The sequence below is a fragment of the Clarias gariepinus genome, chromosome 14 (genome assembly GCF_024256425.1).
Source record: "Clarias gariepinus isolate MV-2021 ecotype Netherlands chromosome 14, CGAR_prim_01v2, whole genome shotgun sequence".
In the NCBI taxonomy this organism is placed as follows: Eukaryota; Metazoa; Chordata; class Actinopteri; order Siluriformes; family Clariidae; genus Clarias; species Clarias gariepinus.
The window spans coordinates 30,689,871-30,710,445 of NC_071113.1; the positions used below are offsets into that span (position 1 = coordinate 30,689,871).

General features: G+C 40.3%; 2 protein-coding genes across 2 annotated transcripts; one reads left to right on the plus strand and one right to left on the minus strand.

Annotated features, from left to right (window-relative positions):
- Nucleotides 1-509: 509 nt before the first annotated feature.
- Nucleotides 510-4,944, minus strand: rgrb (retinal G protein coupled receptor b). The gene is made up of 7 exons (XM_053511741.1): nt 4,793-4,944; nt 4,425-4,581; nt 3,625-3,746; nt 3,311-3,470; nt 2,133-2,250; nt 1,715-1,828; nt 510-822 (listed from the first exon to the last, which is right to left on the minus strand). The coding sequence occupies exons 1-7, from the start codon at nt 4,866-4,868 to the stop codon at nt 694-696; spliced, it is 876 nt and encodes a 291-aa protein (XP_053367716.1). The 5' UTR covers nt 4,869-4,944; the 3' UTR covers nt 510-693.
- Nucleotides 4,945-15,582: 10,638 nt separating this feature from the next.
- On the plus strand, nt 15,583-20,575 carry lrit1b (leucine-rich repeat, immunoglobulin-like and transmembrane domains 1b). Its single transcript, XM_053511740.1, has 4 exons — nt 15,583-15,945; nt 17,312-17,772; nt 17,872-18,177; nt 19,006-20,575. Exons 1-4 carry the CDS (start codon nt 15,821-15,823, stop codon nt 20,058-20,060), a joined length of 1,947 nt encoding a protein of 648 aa, XP_053367715.1. The 5' UTR covers nt 15,583-15,820; the 3' UTR covers nt 20,061-20,575.

A 20,575-nucleotide genomic window follows, 5' to 3' on the forward strand; every position in this document is an offset into this window, starting at 1 on the left:
TAATATCAGGTCATGCACGAATAAAAAACAGAAAGATCAATCAGAAGGCAATTAAATGAGTTAAGGGCAGCGTGTAAATATAAAAACAGCTCTTATTATTCTTCTGTCTCTGCATCATGTTCGATATCTCTACCCGGCTCACGCCCCTGATATTATCACTTCCTGGTTTACTTACACACACACACACACACACACACACACACACATGCAGAAGATAAATATAAGAAAGGCATTGAATTCAAATATAAAATTAAAGGGCACCTTCTATATCTTTTTTATTTTTTATTTTTTTTACATTTTTGTCTAAAAATGTACTTGAACACAGCTTTAACCTTTCTGCTCGTTATGATGTCATTTCAAGAAGGAAGAGGAAAAAAGGGCGTGTGTGTTTGGATCAGTTTGCATGACCCCTCCTCTTGCTCTACACCTGGGCACCATTTTCAGAGAAGTGTTCTCTCCTGCTTTCTTATTGGCTAGAAAAATGTACTTCCGCGGTATGGGGGGGGGGGGGGACTTAGAGGGGGGCAGTATCTCATATGCGTTTAAAGCAACAGACAGTAAAACGGGAGTAAAACAGAAGGAATTTCACGCATCTCTGTATTTTTTCCCCTAATATTTATGTTAATTTTTCTAAACGTAGCCTGATGATTCCACTCTCCTCCTGACTGAGAACCCAAACACACAAGTGAACTTTTACTTCTTCTTCTCCTGCTGTCTCTGTCCAGTCAGGAACTCCCAGATTCCCCCTCTGTAAAACTCGTTACCGTACGCGTACAGCAAAGCGTTGAAGATTGGAGACAGTTTAGCGAGAACAGGGAGGACCTACAGTACAGGAAAAACATAGGTATTAAAAAAAATATATATTTTTACCTGTTTAAGACTATAAATCATATTGCCAAAAGTATTCACTCCCCTGCCCTTACATGCATAAGAACTTTTTCAATTTTTCATTCACACAGTTTAATATGATGTTGCAGCTTTACTGTATGTTCGCCCCCTTGGCAGGTATAAGAGCTTCAACTCTTCTTAGAAGGCTTTCCACAAAGTTACGGAGTGTGTTTATGGGAATTTTTCACCATTCTTCCTTCTTCCTTCCGCATTTCTAAGGTCAGACACTGATATTGGACGAGAAGGCGTGGCTCGCAGTCTCCGCCCTAATTCATCCCAGAGCTATCCTATCAGGTCGAGGTCTTTCAAAAGCCCCAAGTTCATATGCACGTGAAGGGAGTTTTGGCAATATAGTGATAAAAATATTCAAATATAATTTATACCAAAGATTCTAGAGAGCTCCACTCCACTTTATGACCTTTGGTTCATAATAATGTTAAACTAAACTCATTGTTAAATAAACGTTTGTGTGTTGTAGTCTGGTTGCAGCTTGGCTTCACTTCAGGCTCATACCATTGAGATACTTGCATTACTATCAAAAGCGAAAAAAAAAATAAAAATTGTGCTTGCTTTTGACTCAAAACATTGTGCATTTAAGTTATTTTAAATAAAGTCCTTCTACCTGCTGCTTCACTACACTGGGGTTTAAGGTTCCCTCATTTGCTAAATTCCACTTTACCCATTGCATCGTAGAAGCAGTGTCTCAGTCTCTCTGAAGAACTACACATATTTTGCAACCTTCAATTTTCCATTATTATGTTTGCATTATACAACTGCTGCTGTTGTTGTTGTTGTTGTTGTTTGTGTGTGTTAAAGGTTCCTGTACCATTCTGAGTTTAGGTGACACGCCCTTGGTGTCTTCGAAGCAGGCGTACAAACACATGATCACGTATGGACCCCAGCAGAAAAGCAGCATCTTTACAGGCAAACCTGTATTAAACTACACACACACACACACACACACACACACACACACACACACACACACACACACACACACACACTCAAGGATGAGCCTGCGGTGCCGACTATCTTGTCACCAGTTCACTGATGTATAACTGATAATCAGTGTTGATTGACAGGTTATGACTGATTGGTGTATACATAAAATTAAAGCCTAAATTCAGCATTACCTTTATTTAATTACATATTAATTTTGAAACATGTATGAGGATGAGATTATCTTAAAATGATTGATTTATGTTAATGTGCAGCATCTCAGTAAATGTTTGAAATGTTCTTACTTTGAAGTTGTGGATCTTTTTGAAGTAAGTGTAGATGGAGGAGTAGGAGGAGTATATGATGAGAAGAGGTAAGGCCAGGTACAGCATGATGAGGGAGAGTGTGTAGGTGATGTAGCCTCTAAATACCATATAAAAAGGTTACAAACATCACTGTTACAGCTACCAATGAACTCAAAGGGATAGAACAGATGTTATAAGAGTTTTACAAAATTATTTGAAAAGCAAAACATTCTGAATGGAAATCCTGCATCAGAGTAAACATGTTTTTTTTTTTATTAAGTTACTAAACCAGCAGCATAAATTACCAAACCCAGTGCATGGATTAAACAACCTGGATATTTTTATCATCTTGACTCTTAGCTTGTAATCAAAACCTCATAGATTGGATGATGTCTTTGTGGAGGTCTTTGAAGGTAAGAACTCACTGCTGCTGGCTCATTCTGTGCTTATGTTGCAGATGAAACTATTGTAATTTGTGTGGATAATGTGTGATAAAATTACTTGTTTTACCATATTGCTCATTATGGTTATACACTATCGAGTATACACTCGATGAAAAGGGGGCCATGGGCTATAATCCTGACATTGTTTATCTTTAGTATAATACATGTCCAACCTTCCACCCATCCATCAATCTAGGAACCTCTGTAGTCCAACTAGGGATTATGGATGTCAATGGTAATCATTGTATTTATTCCCAGTTTTACAACTGTGGTGGAACCTCCAGTCAACATTTACACACCACGGCCAAGTTGGAAACGCCAATTAGCTTAACCCGCATGTCTTTGGACTGTGGGAGGAAACTCACCAAGCATGGAAAGAACATGCAAACTCCGCTCACACCTGAGATGGGACTCGAACCCGGACACTGGAGATGCAAGCTGATGTCTAACACACGTCTAACAGTTGTTACTGTTCAGTAGACCTTCTAAACACGCCTCACAGTTGGCTCGTACCGATATGGACCGTTTCCACATCACTGTCTCTTGAGTAACTATCGGTTTCTGAATCAAACGTGTCCATTAAACTTGAACTCCTACTCGTCACTGTCTACCATGTTGTTGAGAACCTATAATGACATCACATCCTCAAAGTGGCACTCTGGTATTTTCCGGAGATATTTCTGTTCCTCCAAACAAGCACAACATTAGTGAGGTCACTGATGGTACTGTGTGTACCTGTCTCCTCGGGTGTAGTCGACAGTGCAGCCTACATGCATGGGCTCAAAGTCGAACACGCCCCATCCTATGAAGGGTAGCGGCAAAGCAGCCCACAGCACCGCCAAACCCCACATGATGGAGGTCATGGTCAGAGACGTGCTCCAGAACATCTTCTGCTCTGAAACATACACACGCACGTACACACACACACACACAGACACGGAGAACTCAACCTTCACACTCGTTTCAATCTTATCATATTTCATGATTCCAGGTCATGTCATGTTAAAATTGATAATTTAAAAAAAAACATGTGCTTTCTGTTAACTCACTGGTGCAGTACATGTGATATCGGTCCCACGCTACAGCACCAAGAAAACTAATTCCAGCCAAGATGGACACCATTCCCTGAAAACCATGGATCTGGCAACCCTCGGGACCAAATGGCCAGTACCTACAACAAAAGAGATTAGGATTATTTCAAGCAATTTCAGATAAAGGTTATGCTTTGATCAAACACATGCAATATTAATCAAATACCGATTCGATTAACAATACATTACAAATTAAACACATAAATAAATGTCTAAAATATTGTGAAGTTTAGTATCTGTGTGGTATTAGTTGATTGTCCTTTGGAAGTGAAGTAGAGTGTGTATGTGCAGTTGTTTGAAGAGACTCCAGAGCAACAATTGTCTGCCTGTCAAAACCACAGAGCACTGAATATCATCCAGCTGCAGTGTGTTGGTGGAATCTCACACTCACGTTAACGCAGTAATGAAAGATTGAAACACAACACAGATGGATCAGAGCCGAATCAGATCGACACCCTCGATCTTGTCCCTGAGTGTGACGTGTACCTGAGTGTGATGTGTCCCTGAGTGTGACGTGTCCCTGAGTGTGACGTGTCTCTGAGTGTGACGTGTCCCTGAGTGTGACGTGTCCCTGAGTGTGACGGGTACCTGAGTGTGACGTGTCCCTGAGTGTGATGTGTCCCTGAGTGTGACGTGTCCCTGAGTGTGACGTGTCTCTGAGTGTGACGTGTCCCTGAGTGTGACGGGTCCCTGAGTTTGACGGGTACCTGAGTTTGACGGGTACCTGAGTGTGACGTGTTCCTGAGTGTCACGTGTACCTGAGGTAGCTGGCGTACGCTGATGTCAGACCGTTACAGCTCAGTCCGAGATCAGCAAGCGCCAGACTGAAGACAAAGAAATTACTGGGAGTCCTGAGCTGTTTTACATTCAGGAACGCCAGTGTGGATATGAAGTTCAAGAAGAAACCAAGCAGACCTGAACACACACACACACACACACATGCACACATACACTATGACTACTATCGATTACATTATTGTTCATGTGACATGTGTTGACACTCAAAAGTCTAAAGAAGTACCTTTAAGTTTTCACTCTTTTTACATTTATTTCTTGTTTAAACAAACTATCAAATAGAATAAGAGTTAGTGTTAGTGTCAAAAACGAAATAAATATTGGCACCTACCACCGACCAGCAGCACCGAGCCAAACACAAACATGTCAAAATCACTGAAGCCCTCAGGTAACATGAGAGACGTCATTTTGAGGGTAACTTATCAATAACAGCTCACCTCCTTCAGTCGAGTCGGAAATGAGTAGGTTTTTAAAAAACAGTGTGATTTTATATCCCAATTCACGTGAAAGACCATGAGAGTGTGAGAGGTGTTAGAGTGAATAATGCCTGAAGGAATGTCTTAATACACTGCTGAAGAGGGGGAGAGAGAGTTTACAAGTTTCACAATACACAATAGCTGAAAAACACACTCAACACACTCTGCACTACTTGTCTGTATCTTCATTCATCCATCCTATCTATCTATCTATCCATTGGATTTCTTTGTTCATCCACCCTCCCTGCCACAAGGTTTTTTATTTATTTATTTTTATTGTGTGTGTGTGTGTTTGTGTGTGTGTGTGTGTGGGGGGGGTAATCTGAGTACTGAAGGAACTGATATGTCTTAAGTTAATGTTTGCAGATGCCAGAAAAGAGTCTAGATGCATGTCTTCCTTAATCTCTGGGAGATGGTGGGACCAGCTGAGCAGTGCTGGAGGATTGGAGGGAACGTGGTGCTGTACATTGTGTGATTAGAGCTGAAAGGTAAGTGGGTGCTGGGACATTTTAAGCTTTATAGGCAAGTATCAGGATTTTGAATTTGATGGGCAGCTACAGGAAGCCAGTGCAGGAAGCGGAGAATGGGGTGGTGTAGGAGAATGACAGAGGCAGACCTGCCAGAAGTGAGTTGCAGTAGTCAAGTCTTAAAATAAGGAGGGTCTAAACAAGGACATAAGTAGCCTCTGTTAAAAGAAATGGGTGGATTCTTCTGATGTTGTAAAGAAAAAATCAACGAGAGCAAGTAAGGTTGGTAAGATGTGAGGAAAATGTCAGATGATTGTCCAGTTTTACCCAAAGATTGCGGGCGGTGGCCGAGGGAGTGATCTGATTGTTGTCCAGGGAGATTATAAGGTCTTGACCTGGGGATGAATCATCGCGGATGAATAGCCTCTGGGTGGAAACCTGAGTGTCTGAAGGAGGAAAGGAGAGAATAAGTTGGGTGTCATCTGCATAACAATGGTATGAAAAGCAGTGTGAGGATATGACCCTGCCAATTTAATTTAAATCAATTCAATTTTATTTGTATAGCACTTTTACAAATTGTCATTGTCGTAAAGCAGCTTTACACAATCAAAATAATTATTTAAGTTTGTATGTAATGTGAATGTGTATGAATTAAAATGGTCAGATTGTCCCTGATAAGCAAGCAGAGGGCGACAGTGGCAAGAAAAAACTCCCTGAGATGGCAATAGGAAGAAATCTTGAGAGGAACCAGACTCAACAGGGAACCCATCCTCATCTGGGTGAGAACGGAAAGCAGGGATTGATCTGCATTCATACTGTGTCTTACCAAGAGATCAGGTATAGTAGAAGAACAGAAGAGGACCAAGTACTGAACCCTGTGGGACACCAGTAGAGAGTCTGCATGGGGCAGAAGTAAATCTCCTCTGTCTCATCTCATACAACCTATCTTCAATCTGAAACTGAAGCAAACCATTGCCATGCCATGCCACAGACTCCAAAGCTTGCAAGAACAGACAGGAGAATCCCACTGTTCACTGTGTCATAGGCAGCTGAGAGGTCCAGGAGGATGAGGACAAATGACAACCCAGCTGATCTAGCAGCATGAAGCCTCTTGGTGAACGACAAAAGGGCGGTCTCTGTGGAATGAGCTGCTTTGAATCCAGATTAGTTTCGATCATTGAGGTTATTTTGTGAGAGATGGAGAAACATTTGGTTGTAAACAGTTCTTTCAAGAATGCTACTACAATAAATTGTGTAGTATAGCTTATTTATAAGGCTTCATTGGCACCTGCAAGCATACCATGTGAGAGAGCATCCCCACTAGATCTTGGTAATCAGACTTGAGAGTTGAGTGAAGCCAGCTTAGTGTTTGTTTTCTGCCTCATATTGGCTAATGAGAGTCAACCTTTAGTTCTTGCTTTCATATTTAGTTGTGTGGGTCTGGGTTGTGATTTGTAATGGTCAATCTCAGTTTCCTTTTTACTATATTTCCATATAAATTTTATATACCCCCCATCTTATTAAGTCTATTATTGTAGTAGCATCACATAAAATGTGTGAGATGAGTCCCATCTCTTGCCCGTAAATCATTTGTTCCAGTAGCCCATTTATTATCAGATTGTCCTAATTCCCCAACATCTGGCATAGACCTTGTTAATCTGATTGACATCTGGGCTGGCAAGGCTCTCTTCGGTCATAGGTAAGCTATACATGAAATGTTTTGACCAGTGGTGGCCGGTGCAAGTTTTGTATTTTTTTGCGCAAACAAAATTAAAATTAAACTTTGGCTGCTAAGTGAGCAGCAGTCGATCTGGTCCGAGCTCTTTAACTCTTTTTTTTTCTTTGTCCGATCGCCTTGCGAAAGGGTATTTCAGCAAATAAATTACAGAATCTCCTCTCATATTTAGCTGCTTCCACATCGATCATTATTCACTACATTAACTAACAATCCGCTGACCGTTAATAAGACTTGTTGAGAATGGTTCAATCACATGAGCCCAAATATTTAAAAACAATATTGATTTGCTAAGAACAAAAGTGGGAGGTTTTAGGGCGCACATTGCTGCACCCCAAGGATGATTAAAAAAAAAAATACAATTAGAGCTCAGCCTCTAATCACCTGATTTTTAAAAATATAGGGGCCTACATATAGACACTTGTTTGTCCAGTGCCCCGTGTACACGAAAAGTTTCCTTTTTCCCTTGAACGTAATACAGTTCAGATTTTTAACTATTGTCGGACTATTGTGACTAAATGACTTCATTTCCTTATTAAAATAAATCATTATTATGTTAAATAATTACATGTTAAAGTAGCATTCTTCTCTGCCTAACTTTAAGGGGGCGGCGCCCCTTATTGACCAGCCGCCACTGGTTTTGACTGCAAAAACAAATAGTAGTTTTGTGATTCAGGTTTTTAGGGAGAAAAAAAAGAATTACAGTACAAATCATCACAGAATAATGATTCTCAGAGATGATTACACTGTGCAACAACAGTAATGGGCTAAGTAATGAGTAAACCTCCTTTTTCATGGCTTCAACATTCTACAAAAAATCCACAAAATGTAATCAGTTTACTCACAACAGCTGCTATTGTCCCTAAGGTTAGTTCTTTGATTATGCATTTAGCTCTTTATGGATGTGTTTAAATATTCCAAAAGAAGAATATTTAAATATAGTTTTAGTGATGCATGTGTGCCAGAGAAAAATTATTTGCCAGAAAGGTGTGTTCTTTTTCTCCTCTTATAAGTTAACACTTTGATTAAAACAATCTCTTGTTTATTTATAAAATAGTCTTGCATTGACATTACATCTGCATAATATATACATTAGCAATATGAACATGTTGTTAAATACTGTATGTGGCATGCAACTAAGGAAAAATAATTTTATTCCAATGCCATTATTTTGTGTTCTGAACATATGATTTTTACTTTTGGGAAGAATTTATACACATCCATTAAAGCAAAGATAAATCCTGGCTATTTTTAAATCCTGAAACTGTTTAGGTGATAAAGGTTAAGCCTGGCATGTGTACATGTTGCACATTTTCAGCAGAACTCGACTCGGGGCCGCAGTAATCCCGATTCAGTGCTACTTACAGAGTGGTGATTAGCACCGAGGATTTTGGGTAACAACAAATGCTGGTCATGGGAATGGCAGATGTCTTAGTGGAGCTTGGAAAGGGCTAAAAGTACATCTGGGATTACTTACCATCCTACTGTAAACACTTTATCATTTAAAAATCACTGACAGTGCAGCTGCAAAATATAGGTTTATATCATTGCACTTGTTATTGTTTCTATAGCAACCACTGATTCACAGGGCTGTGTACAATGGACGCCTTGCAAAAGCGAGATCTTTAATTATGTAACATGTAAGGAAGGAGTCTCCAGTGTCAGTGCTTTGTACCAGTCAAAGGTAAAGCTGTAACTTAATGTTTTTTTTACTTCTCTGTGGGTTTATAACCTACAGTAAGAGAGCACAGAGACTAATTTATTTTATCAGTATAAAAGGAAACTATGAATATATGGGAGAAATTATAACTTTTTGAGCTAAGCCACTTAGTACCGTAAAGAGCCTCTGAGTACAAATGTCTCTCTCAAGAATCTTCATCTAAAAAACTGAAATTTTCCCTCGGCATTTTCAGCATACGAACAAACTGAGCCAAACACTGGCTAAATGTTGTGTGTATGTCTGGGAGCTGTTCAAAATGTATCAGTAGAAAAGCCAAGCAAAGCAAGTTTACATATTGTTTTGTGTGCTTTTTTTATTTTTATTTAGTAAAGACACAGTATCAGTTCGAATTTTATTGAAGATGGTGCAAGAAGAAAAAGGGAGCCACTTTCAGTTTGGTTTTTAAAGCAACCTGTGCCAGGGGGGATCATTAATTAAGATTACTGTAAGTGAGGTGTAATCTCTATTTATTTTATATTTTACTTCATTTACATGTCTTTTCTAAATGTTTTGATTGTTTTTATATACAAAAATATGATACAGTGTTCTGGTATGTGGAAAAAAGTTGAAGTGTAAACAAAGAAACAAAGCTTCTAGTTTTAGTGATTATTAGATAGATAGATAGATAGATAGATAGATAGATAGATAGACACGCCTGTATGGATGTTGATTATACCAGTAAGAGACAAGCACTAAGACCCAGCAGGGGAGACGATTACCCACAATTCCGCAGCGCAAGAGAGAAAAAAAACGTTGGCTCAGGTGTGAAAACGTGATGCTCGGCGTCAAAACAAGAAGCGCATGCGTAATAGTGAATTTGCAGATTTCCTCTCAAACCTAGTCGTTTCTGTAGACAAAGTGTTAATTGCTGGAGATTTTAATATTCATTTTGAAAACCCAGAAGACCCTCTGAGAACAGCATTTATGTCTATACTGGACTCGGTAGGAGTAAATCAGTGTGTAGTAGGACCCACTCATAAAGCAGGTCACACTTTAGATTTAATAATATTATTTGGATTAAGTATAAGAAATTTATTCACAATACCACTATCTGAAGTTATCTCAGATCACTATCTTGTCTCAATTCAAGTGTGTCACAGTAATAATGTACACACAGCGCCGCGCTACCGTATAAAACGTACATTCACATCAACTACCAAACAGAGTTTTATCAGTAATCTCCCAGAGTTCCCAACTTCGATTAGATCACCGTCTGACCCCACAGAACTCGATCAGGCGACTGAATATTTAGAGTCGACATTTCGCTATACCCTAGATAATGTAGCTCCAGTCAAAAGAAAAATTATTAGAGATAAAAAACTTGCTCCCTGGTATAACGATCACACGCGCACTTTAAAACAGACCGCTCGGAAATTAGAACGTAAATGGCGTCAAACTAAATTACTAGTATTTCAAATAGCATGGAAGGAGAGCATCCTGAACTATAGAAAAGCTCTTAGTGTAGCTAGATCAACATATCTCGCCACTCTTATAGAAAATAACAAAAATAATCCTAGATTCTTATTTAATGCTGTAGCCAAATTAACCAGAAATAAGACCACTGCAGAAATCTCCACAACAACATCATGCAATAGTGAGGACTTCATGAACTTTTTTAATAATAAAATTGTAAATATTAGGCATAAAATTGAGGTTTGAAACCGAACAATGTAATTGATGCAGATGTTAATCTAGCCATGTCAGATCAGAACCTAGAATACTTTACTCCCCTTGAAGAGAATGAACTAATTTCACTCATCTCTTCTTCAAATTCATCAACCTGTATATTAGATCCTGTACCGACACATTTTTTTAAACAGATAGTACCAGCAATAATAGAACCCCTGTTGAGAATAATTAATTCTTCACTCAGCATTGGATATGTTCCAAAATCTTTTAAATTAGCAGTTATCAAACCAATAATTAAGAAACCTGACCTCGACCCCTGTCAGCTGTCCAGTTACAGACCAATATCAAACATCCCCTTTATCTCTAAGATCCTGGAAAAGATAGTAGCGGAGCAGCTATGCTCATATATACATAGAAATGGCATACATGAACTGTATCAGTCAGGATTTAGGCCTCATCACAGTACAGAGACAGCGCTCGTTAAAGTAGTAAATGACATTCTATTGGCCTCTGATCAGGGTTGTGTAACTATGCTTGTATTACTTGACCTCAGTGCAGCTTTTGACACTGTTGATCACGCTATTCTTCTTCACAGATTAGAAAATGTAGTGGGAATTAAGGGTACAGCCCTCTCCTGGCTCAGATCCTATCTGACCCATCGTTATCAGTATGTAGACTTAAATGGTGATTATTCTGCATGTTCTCTAGTGGAGTTCGGCGTTCCGCAGGGTTCAGTTTTAGGTCCACTGCTTTTTTCCCTTTACATGCTTCCTCTGGGCAACATAATCCGTAAGCATGGTATTAGTTTTCATTGTTATGCTGACGATACACAGTTATATGTCTCAGCAAAACCTGATGAGAAAAAACAGCTTACTAAAATTGAGCAATGTGTGCAGGACATAAGAAATTGGATGCTAATTAACTTCCTTCTGCTAAATCCGGATAAGACAGAAGTTCTAGTCATAGGACCGCATACAGCTAGGAGTAAAATTTTAGATCACACCGTAACTTTAGATGGCCTTTCTGTTCCATCAAATGCAACAGTGAAAGACCTTGGTGTGATTATTGATTCCAGCCTTTCATTTGAAGCACATGTAGATAATATTACCAGGATAGCATTCTTTCACCTCAGAAATATTGCCAGAATAAGAAATTTATTGTCGCTAAACGACGCAGAAAAACTAGTTCATGCTTTTATCACCTCTAGGTTGGACTATTGTAATGCCTTACTGTCTGGTTGTTCAGCTAGATGCATAAATAAGCTTCAGCTAGTCCAGAATGCAGCAGCGAGAGTCCTCACCAGAACCAGAAGATATGAGCACATCACCCCTATCTTATCTTCACTCCATTGGCTCCCTGTGAAATTTCGCATTGATTTTAAAATACTACTCTTGACATATAAAGCATTAAATGGTCTCGCGCCGCAGTACCTGAGCGAACTGCTAGTGTCTTACGATCCGCCACGCCTACTTCGATCAAAGGATGCAGGCTGCTTGTCAGTACCGCGTATTATGAAAAATACAGCTGGGGGCAGAGCTTTTTCTTACAAAGCCCCAAAGTTATGGAATAGTCTTTCAAATAATGTTCGGGACTCAGACACAGTCTCAGTGTTTAAGTCCAGGCTAAAAACCTATTTATTTAGCCAAGCATTTTTATAAATAGATTTGCCATAGGTAAAGGAGCAGATCTGGGGGACTCATGGACGTAGAGTATTATGGTGAACTGGTATGTTTGGATGCTGTCTTCCTCACTCTCATTGATCACTCAGGTTTGCTGACGGTGAGGTGATTGTTTGCTTTACATGTCAGGAAGCCCTCATGTTTGTGTTTCCTTCTGGCTCTCCCTTTTAGTTATGCTGTCATAGTTAGTCCTGCCGGAGTCTCTGCTTGCACTCTACAGTTAATATACATTCACATTATACATTGTGTGACTGTGACCATACCTAACAGCCATCTCTCCTCTTCTTCTCTTTCCCCCCCTCTTTCTCTTTCCTCTCTCCTCCTGTCTCCCCCTTTCACTCTTTCTCTCTCTCTGTCGAGCTACACATGTCGTTCCTGAGCTGCCAGTGATCCAGACTCCCTCTGCCCTCCGGACCTGTCTGACCCATCCTGGTGCCCCGCTTCTGGCTGAAGATCTCGTCACATGGATGCCCCGTGTGTCTCTCTGGGATGCGTCTGGTGTCTGGGAATGATTCTCTCTACCTAGAAAATGGTTCTGGCCTTGACTGGTGTTGGCAACTGTTTCTCTGGGGACTTGACAGTTCGATAGTTCATGACTGGAACTTCTTACAAGTCTACCTGGGTCTTCAATAACTACCTGGACTCCATATATCACCTATTATAGCTGAACTGCCTCCCACCCTACACACTGTATAAATGCAGATCATTTACTGCTTTCTGTTTCACCCAAATGAGGATGGGTTCCCTGTTGAGTCTGGTTCCTCTCAAGGTTTCTTCCTATTACCATCTCAGGGAGTTTTTCCTTGCCACTGTCGCCCTCGGCTTGCTCACCAGGGACAAACTGACCATTTTGATTCATACAAATTCACATTTCATACAAACCTAAATAATTCTTTTGACTATGTAAAGCTGCTTTGCGGCAATGAAAATTGCTAAAAGCGCTTTACAAATAAAATTGAATTGAATTGAATTAATACATGATACTCGTAAACCAATGCTCATTTTCAAGTCAAAATTTATAAAAAAAAATTGCTCGTCTTGCGGAACACTTGTAAACTGCGTTACTCATAATAAGAGTTTCCACTGTAAAAGGAAAAAATAAATAAATATAATAAAAATTCAAATTAAAAATAAAATAGAATAAAATGAAATATAAAATATGTAAAAATTAGATGAATATGTGCAAATAGGTAAATGAGGGTGGATTGACTAGTGCAAATTGAGATGTATAACTGATATACAGCAATTGAAAGGGACAGCAGTGCAAAAAGTGTCTGGTGCAAGACTGAGATAATATACATTATGCTATTTAATTACCTAAATGTAAACTCGAATGGTCACTCAGCACAACAGCACTCTATAAGGATGGACAGAGCTGGTTGTATTTTGTGAGAAGGCTCAGGTCTTTTAACATCTGCAACACGATTCTTTGGATGTTTTATGAAACCGTTGTGGCGAGCGTAATTTTTAATGCAGTGGTCTGTTGGGGCTGCAACATTCAATTCAATTCAATTCAATTTTATTTGTATAGCGCTTTTAGCAATTTTCATTGCCGCAAAGCAGCTTTACACAATCATAAGAATTATTTAGGTTTGTATGAAATGTGAATTTGTATGAATCAAAATAATCAGTTTGTCCCTGATGAACAAGCCGAGAGCGACAGTGGCAAGGAAAAACCCCCTGAGATGGTAATAGGAAGAAACCTTGAGAGGAACCAGACTCAACAGGGAACCCATCCTCATTTGGGTGAAACAGAAAGCAGTAAATGATCTGCATTTATACAGTGTGTAGGGTGGGAGGCAGTTCAGCTATAATAGCTGATATATGGAGTCCAGGTAGTTATTGAAGACCCAGGTAGACTTGTAAGAAGTTCCAGTCCTGAACTATCGAACTGTCAAGTCCCCAGAGAAACAGTTGCCAACACCAGTCAAGACCAGAACCGTCTTCTAGGTAGAGAGAAACATTCCCAGACACCAGACGCATCTCAGAGAGACACACGGGGCATCCATGTGACGAGATCTTCAGCCAGAAGCGGGGCACCAGGATGGGTCAGACAGGTCCGGAGGGCAGAGGGAGTCTGGATCACTGGCAGCTCAGGAACGACATGTGTAGCTCGACAGAGAGAGAGAAAGAGTGAAAGGGGGAGACAGGAGGAGAGAAGAAAGAGAAAGAGGGGGGAGAGAAGAAGAGGAGAGATGGCAGTTTGGTATGGTCACAGTCACACAGTGTATAATGTGAATGTATATTAACTGTAAAGTGCAAGCAGAGACTCCAGCAGAACTTACTATGACGGCATAACTAAAAGGGAGAGCCAGAAGGAAACACAGACATGAGGGCTTCCTGAGATGTAAAGCAAACAATCACCTCACCGTCAGCAAACCTGAGTGATCAATGAGAGTGAGGAAGACAGCATCCAAACATACCAGTTCACCATAATACTCTACGTCCATGAGTCCCCCAGATCTGCTCCTTTACCTAAGGCAAATCTAATTACAAAACTGCTTGGCTAAATAAATAGGTTCTTAGTCTAGACTTAAACACTGAGACTGTGTCTGAGTCCTGAACATTAATTGTAAAACTATCCCATAACTTTAAGCATTTGTAAGAAAAAGCTCCGCCCCTGTTGTAGTTTCCATAGTACTGTATGCGGTACTGACAAGCGGCCTGCATCCTTTGATCGAAGTAGGCGTGGCGGTTCGTAAGACACTAGCAGTTTGCTCAGGTACTGCGGCGCGAGACCATTTAATGCTTTATATGTCAAGAGTAGTATTTTAAAATCAATGCGAAATTTCACAGGGAGCCAATGGAGTGCAGATAAGATAGGGGTGATGTGCTCATATCTTCTGGTTCTAGTGAGGACTCTCGCTGCTGCATTCTGGACTAGCTGAAGCTTATTTATTGCATCTAGTTGAACAACCAGAAAGTAAGGCATTACAATAGTCCAACCTAGAGGTGATAAAAGCATAAACTAGTTTTTCTGCGTCGTTTAGCGACAATAAATTTCTTATCTTGGCATGAACATGAAAGTGTCAGAGAGAAATAGACTGGAAATAGGCATTAAAAGGGCCGGATTTGTGCTAGGCATGGAGCTTGACTCTGTGGATGTAGTAGCGAAGAGAGCGGATTCTGTCTAAAATACAATTATTCTGGAACAATCCTTCTCACCCACGACCAGTGTTCTCTCCAACCAGAGGAGCAAATTCAGCCTGAGACTGATTACTACCAAGTTTGTCTCTAACCCTAACCCTAACCCTAGCCTCATACGCCATCTTGTTCAGTTTTATTAGTCATGCACTAATAATATTTCCATCATCATTAAAAACCAAGCTTCATATTCAACCATCCAATCAGATCATCAGGACGTTACTGTATGTGTTCATCCTGTATATAAACAAAAGACCAACATGCAGCCTATGAGCTTCCAGGAAGGAATTAATCACGTAAATGAAAATACTCACGTCCTTTCCCTAATCCTCCTCTATCCCTGTTATCTGGGGATTTAGAGCAGCAGCAGCAGCAGCAGCATGGACATGGACGACTGAGACAGAGACACCACAATGTTGCTGCTCCTCTCACATGGACATGACCAGACATCTCTCCTACGTTTTTGTTCTTCTTTCTTAACTTGAGCTGGTCATTAGGACAGTGCCAAAATGGTCATCTCTCTGTGTTTGTGTTTTGGTCTGGCCTTTTTTAGTGGACTTCCTGTCCTGAACAGCGCCTGTCCAGCACAGTGTAACTGTTTCTACCACAAACTCAGTGACGGATCCAAGGCCCGGTAAGAAACCCAATTCGAATGTACATCAACGGTGCAGGTTTTTAATCTTGTCTAAAATAAGTACAAGAGTACCTCGAGTGCTCTTTAATCTTTTCTGTACGTTGGACATCACAGTGCAGGCTAGTCTAATTCCTGAACATTTAAACAGTGCACTAAGTATAATGGTAGAAAAAACAATCATGTAAAGCTAAAATATGGACAGAATGATAAACAGCTGGAATTTTTGGTCCAAATGTCCTAAAAGTGGGGTGGTGTAATGAAGCAGAGAAAAACCTAAGTGTTTGAGTCCCTGAAATGTTTATTTCTTTTTTTACGACTTCGAATTGCCAACAAGTTGTTGTTGTTTTTTTTTTTTTTTTCATTTTTTAAAGACCAATGTCGTACTGCTAAACAATACAGAGAACTGACACTGGAGACTCCTTCCAGAAATCTTGCTCAAACTAAACGTCTCTGAGGTACAAAACCTAACCTCATTTGTAAATTATTGTTATAATAAATTGTTTAATAATTTTTTTTAAATGCGCAACAGCACACATATGTCTGGCTGCTGTCTCCCAAATATATAAAGTCAGAAATATGTACTAGCATGGACAATGTTTGCTAATTGGGAATATATTACAAAGACGTCAGGCTTTAACCCAAAATTCCCTCCTGATCATGTTTGGGTGATGAATCAAAGTGGTAGCGCTTGGTTCTTCTGTAGATCGGCTTTGTTAACTATCAACGTTAGTTAGTTACGTTAGACCTTTCAGACTGCAAATACTTTACTATTCAACATGAAAAACAACATTGATATCCAAAATTAAAGTCAGACTAAGTGGCATAAAATAAAAAAAATAAAAACTTGTGACTGTTTAACAGATATTAGAACATTCAATCCGCAAGTGATTGGTTCAGGTTCTACAGAGGATGTCCCAACCCAACCATTCCACAGGACTTTGGGACTGGCACGGAGGATGCCCTGCATCTCCATCGAACCCTTGACCCTGGAGGTGCGAGGCCACAGTGATAACCGCTGCACCACCAGGGTGCCATCTTGGCATAAAATCACTACTGTAATTTATTCAAGCCAAGCTCATTTACTTTTCCCGTCTTCTTCCTCATGTTGCAAGAAATTAACTGGCCGCCACCTGAACAGATACGGCAGTAGCTGCTTGCAGTAGTGGCCCAACCCAAAGCTGACTTAGCTGAGACATTTGATAAGCTGGAAAATAATGGAAAACATTATAAGTAACTAGACCAGACTAGTGCCACTCTGAGGCCAATCATGGTGAAATGGATGTGTGCTATATGGGTCTTGATCATACTCTAATAATTGTAACCTTCCTTTGTGTTTTGTTTAATTTATTTATCATCTTTCTTTCAGGAGTGTACTGTGCAGTGATCCTGAGCTCACCTCTGTCCCCACCAACTTCCCCACTGATGTTTCAAAGCTTCAAATTGAAAAGACTGACATTACCCAAATCTCCAGTGAGGCCTTTATCACCCTCAGAAATCTTGAATTCCTCTGGATGTCCTTCAACTCTCTTTCCGAGCTCCATGTGGACAGTTTCCGGGGCCTAAGTGTGCTCAATGAGCTCCGCCTCGAGGGTAATTTCCTCACCTCTTTCCCATGGGAGAGTTTAACCGACATGCCCAGTCTCCGGCTCCTGGATTTGCACAACAACAAGATCACTAGCATCCCAGTCGATGCAGTCGTCTATATTAAAAACATTACATACCTTGATTTGTCCAGTAACAGCCTCACTACAGTGCCACCGGAAGTGCTGCTGATGTGGTTCTCAGCAAAACCTACACAGGAGGCTGAGAACTCTAAGCTGATTTTGGGTAATATATAATTATATTTCATATTTTCCCGGGATTTCAGTAATAATTTTGCTAATTCATATTAGTATTGATACCTATTTGCTCTTTTAAATTCCTCAGGCCTCCACGATAACCCATGGCAGTGTGACTGTCGCTTGTTTGACCTGGTCCAGTTCCAGAAGTCTCCGTCCTCTTCATTAGCCTTCATTGATGCTCACCTGCGCTGTTCGGCGCCTGAGAGCTTTTCAGGTGTACTCTTCTTGAATGTGGAGATACGGAGGTGCCAGGTACCACGGGTCCACACAGCAGTGGCTAAGGTCCGCAGCTGGATAGGGAACAATGTCCTGCTCCGTTGTGGCACTGTTGGAGTACCGATGCCTGAGCTTACATGGTCCCGGGCTGATGGAAATGCCATCAATGGTACAGGTGAGTGTAATATCTCATGATTAGCTAAAATAATCCCAATGAATTTCTATTAGGACAGCATTCTGAGTCAAGAAGTAGAGTCCAAAAGATCCTCACATTTAGAGTCAGAGTACATGCCTGCTGAAGCTGAATGTTACTTTTTCTTTGTTTTGCCATCAAATTTGATATGATTTACCATAAAAGCAAAGTACAATTAAACGATGAAAGTAAAAAGTCTAATATGAAGACATATCACACAGTATCTCTGTATCTTAATCACTATTTTTATTTTTTGCTCCTGCACACAACTTAGTAAAGCCATGACAGTATTATGGAAGGTCACGAATTTTAAAGGTCCCATGTTTTTCTTTTCCTTTAACCCCGTCTCAGAACTCTTCTGAATGTCTAATCATGACTAAAATGTCACTAGTATGTGCCCTTTAAAGGACAAATTCACTAAAATGTTTTTATTTTATAGCCAGAACTTTATTTTTTACGTACATAATTATGACGGATTATGGTTACATTAAATGCTTCTCAAGTATAAATGGGTTTTAAAAAAGGCATTCTTGGCTCCTTTGTAGGATTCTACACAGATCCTTTAAGGATTCTCCCTGAGGGACAGAATAATTAATTGAATAATTAATAAAAAATGATTAATAATCATTTTTAAGTTAATCGTCTTGTAGTGTTGTGATTGATGACACTCATCCTAATGGCCAGAGATAATTTGGGGGTTTCCTAACATGAAGTACAACTATAAATCCAGATGATATCAGTAAACAGTTCCAAAATATATGCCTATATGTCTGCTAATTAACAAATTGTTACTATCATTCCACTTTACAGTTCGCAAAGAGGTTTCAACTGAAGGCATCACCTGGTCCGTCCTCAGCATCCCTGCCGTGTCCTCTCATGACTCAGGAAAATATGTCTGCAGAGCCACTAATTTTGTGGGCAGCGCCAACGCCATCATCTCTCTTGTTATTCATGAAACACGGCAGATTAGTGAGGGAACTATTAGGAAAACTGTCAGTAAGCAGAACGTAAGCTTTGGACGATCCGGATATCAAGAGAAACTCATCACCAGAAACATTCCTCCAACCTCAATTTCTGTAGCTGTTCCCATCATTGAAATGTTTAATGACTCAAAATCCACAGGATCATCAAAAATCGAGAACTTTAGCAGTTCTCATGGAGTCTTAACTGGCAAAACTACAGCAAACAGCTTAGAAACCAATATGGATGAGAATGTGCTGAGTAATTTGGAAGGGAACGCTTCCTCCCTCCAGCAAGGTCCAGAGAGAAGAGTGGTACGTTCCGTCAAAGTCATTGGAGACACCGATCACACTGTGTCGATTAACTGGCGAGCGCCGTCTGCAACCAACAACACATGGTTTAGTGTTCTTTATGCTGTATTCGGTGAGAGAGACATGAGACGCATCAACGTCAGTCCTGGAAAGCACCGGATCACCATCGAAGGCCTGGTTCCGAAAACCAAGTACATCGCCTGTGTATGTGTGAAGGGCCTAATCCCGAAGAAGGAGCAGTGTGTGATCTTCTCAACTGATGAGGCAGCAAGTGCTAGTGGCACTCAGAAGCTTATCAACGTGGTGGTGATCACAGTGGCATGTGTCATCGCAGTGCCTCTAACCTTGATTGTTTGCTGTGGGGCTCTGAAACGACGACTCCAGAAGCTCATGGGAAGGAAAACGAAAGACAATCAGGACTCCTATGTGACCTTTGAGACTCTCACGCCAGGTGGCAAGGCTAAAGGGATGGAAGGGGAGTACCTCACCCACCTCAACCAAGACGAGTCCAACCGCCTTCTCTCAGCTCGCTCCAGTGTCGATTCGGAGGCCGTGAACAGAACGGAGGGACACCCTAATGAGTATTACTGCTAAACTCATACAGGTGAAATAAAGACAACATCAGTCATTCATTCACTCACTGATCTCCTGCATCTGTTTCATCCTGGTCAGGAGATCTGGAGACTATTCCAGGAAAACTGGGGAGAGTATACCTTAGTCCATTGAATTTGGTTAAAAGAAGCATTTTTACCACCTGGCTGGGATACACGTGATTTGGGCATAAACAAGCAAGACACCTTTTCCCTGCAAATCCATGAGGCAAAACTATGTGTCTTTGTTTTTACTTTTGATTCTAAACAATACATACACTAAATGACTTAAAGTTTGTGCACCCTGGGCTTTAAAAGCATTAGAGAACAGAAATAAACTCATTACTTGTGTGTCCTCGATTCTTGCTTGTCTTTTTTTCACAATGTTTATGCACAAACCTAGAAGTGTATAATTTCTCTCGTTTTGTATTTCTGTGCTTTTTCCATGTTAGTTCATTTATTGTGCCGTCATTCCAGATGTTCTTTGTAAATAAATATTTATTTCTTAAATGCAATAAA

What these genes read in the sequence shown, in the direction of transcription:
- rgrb (XM_053511741.1), bottom strand. Translation starts at nt 4,868, where the DNA reads ATGACGTCTCTCATGTTACCTGAGGGCTTCAGTGATTTTGACATGTTT. An exon ending in ATATCACATGTACTGCACCA is followed by an intron (nt 3,471 to 3,624) that starts GTGAGTTAACAG and finishes TGTATGTTTCAG; the next exon opens with AGCAGAAGATGTTCTGGAGC. An exon ending in GACTACACCCGAGGAGACAG is followed by an intron (nt 2,251 to 3,310) that starts GTACACACAGTA and finishes TATGGTATTTAG; the next exon opens with AGGCTACATCACCTACACAC.
- lrit1b (XM_053511740.1), top strand. Translation starts at nt 15,821, where the DNA reads ATGGTCATCTCTCTGTGTTTGTGTTTTGGTCTGGCCTTTTTTAGTGGA. An exon ending in GAACTCTAAGCTGATTTTGG is followed by an intron (nt 17,773 to 17,871) that starts GTAATATATAAT and finishes TAAATTCCTCAG; the next exon opens with GCCTCCACGATAACCCATGG. An exon ending in AAATGCCATCAATGGTACAG is followed by an intron (nt 18,178 to 19,005) that starts GTGAGTGTAATA and finishes TCCACTTTACAG; the next exon opens with TTCGCAAAGAGGTTTCAACT.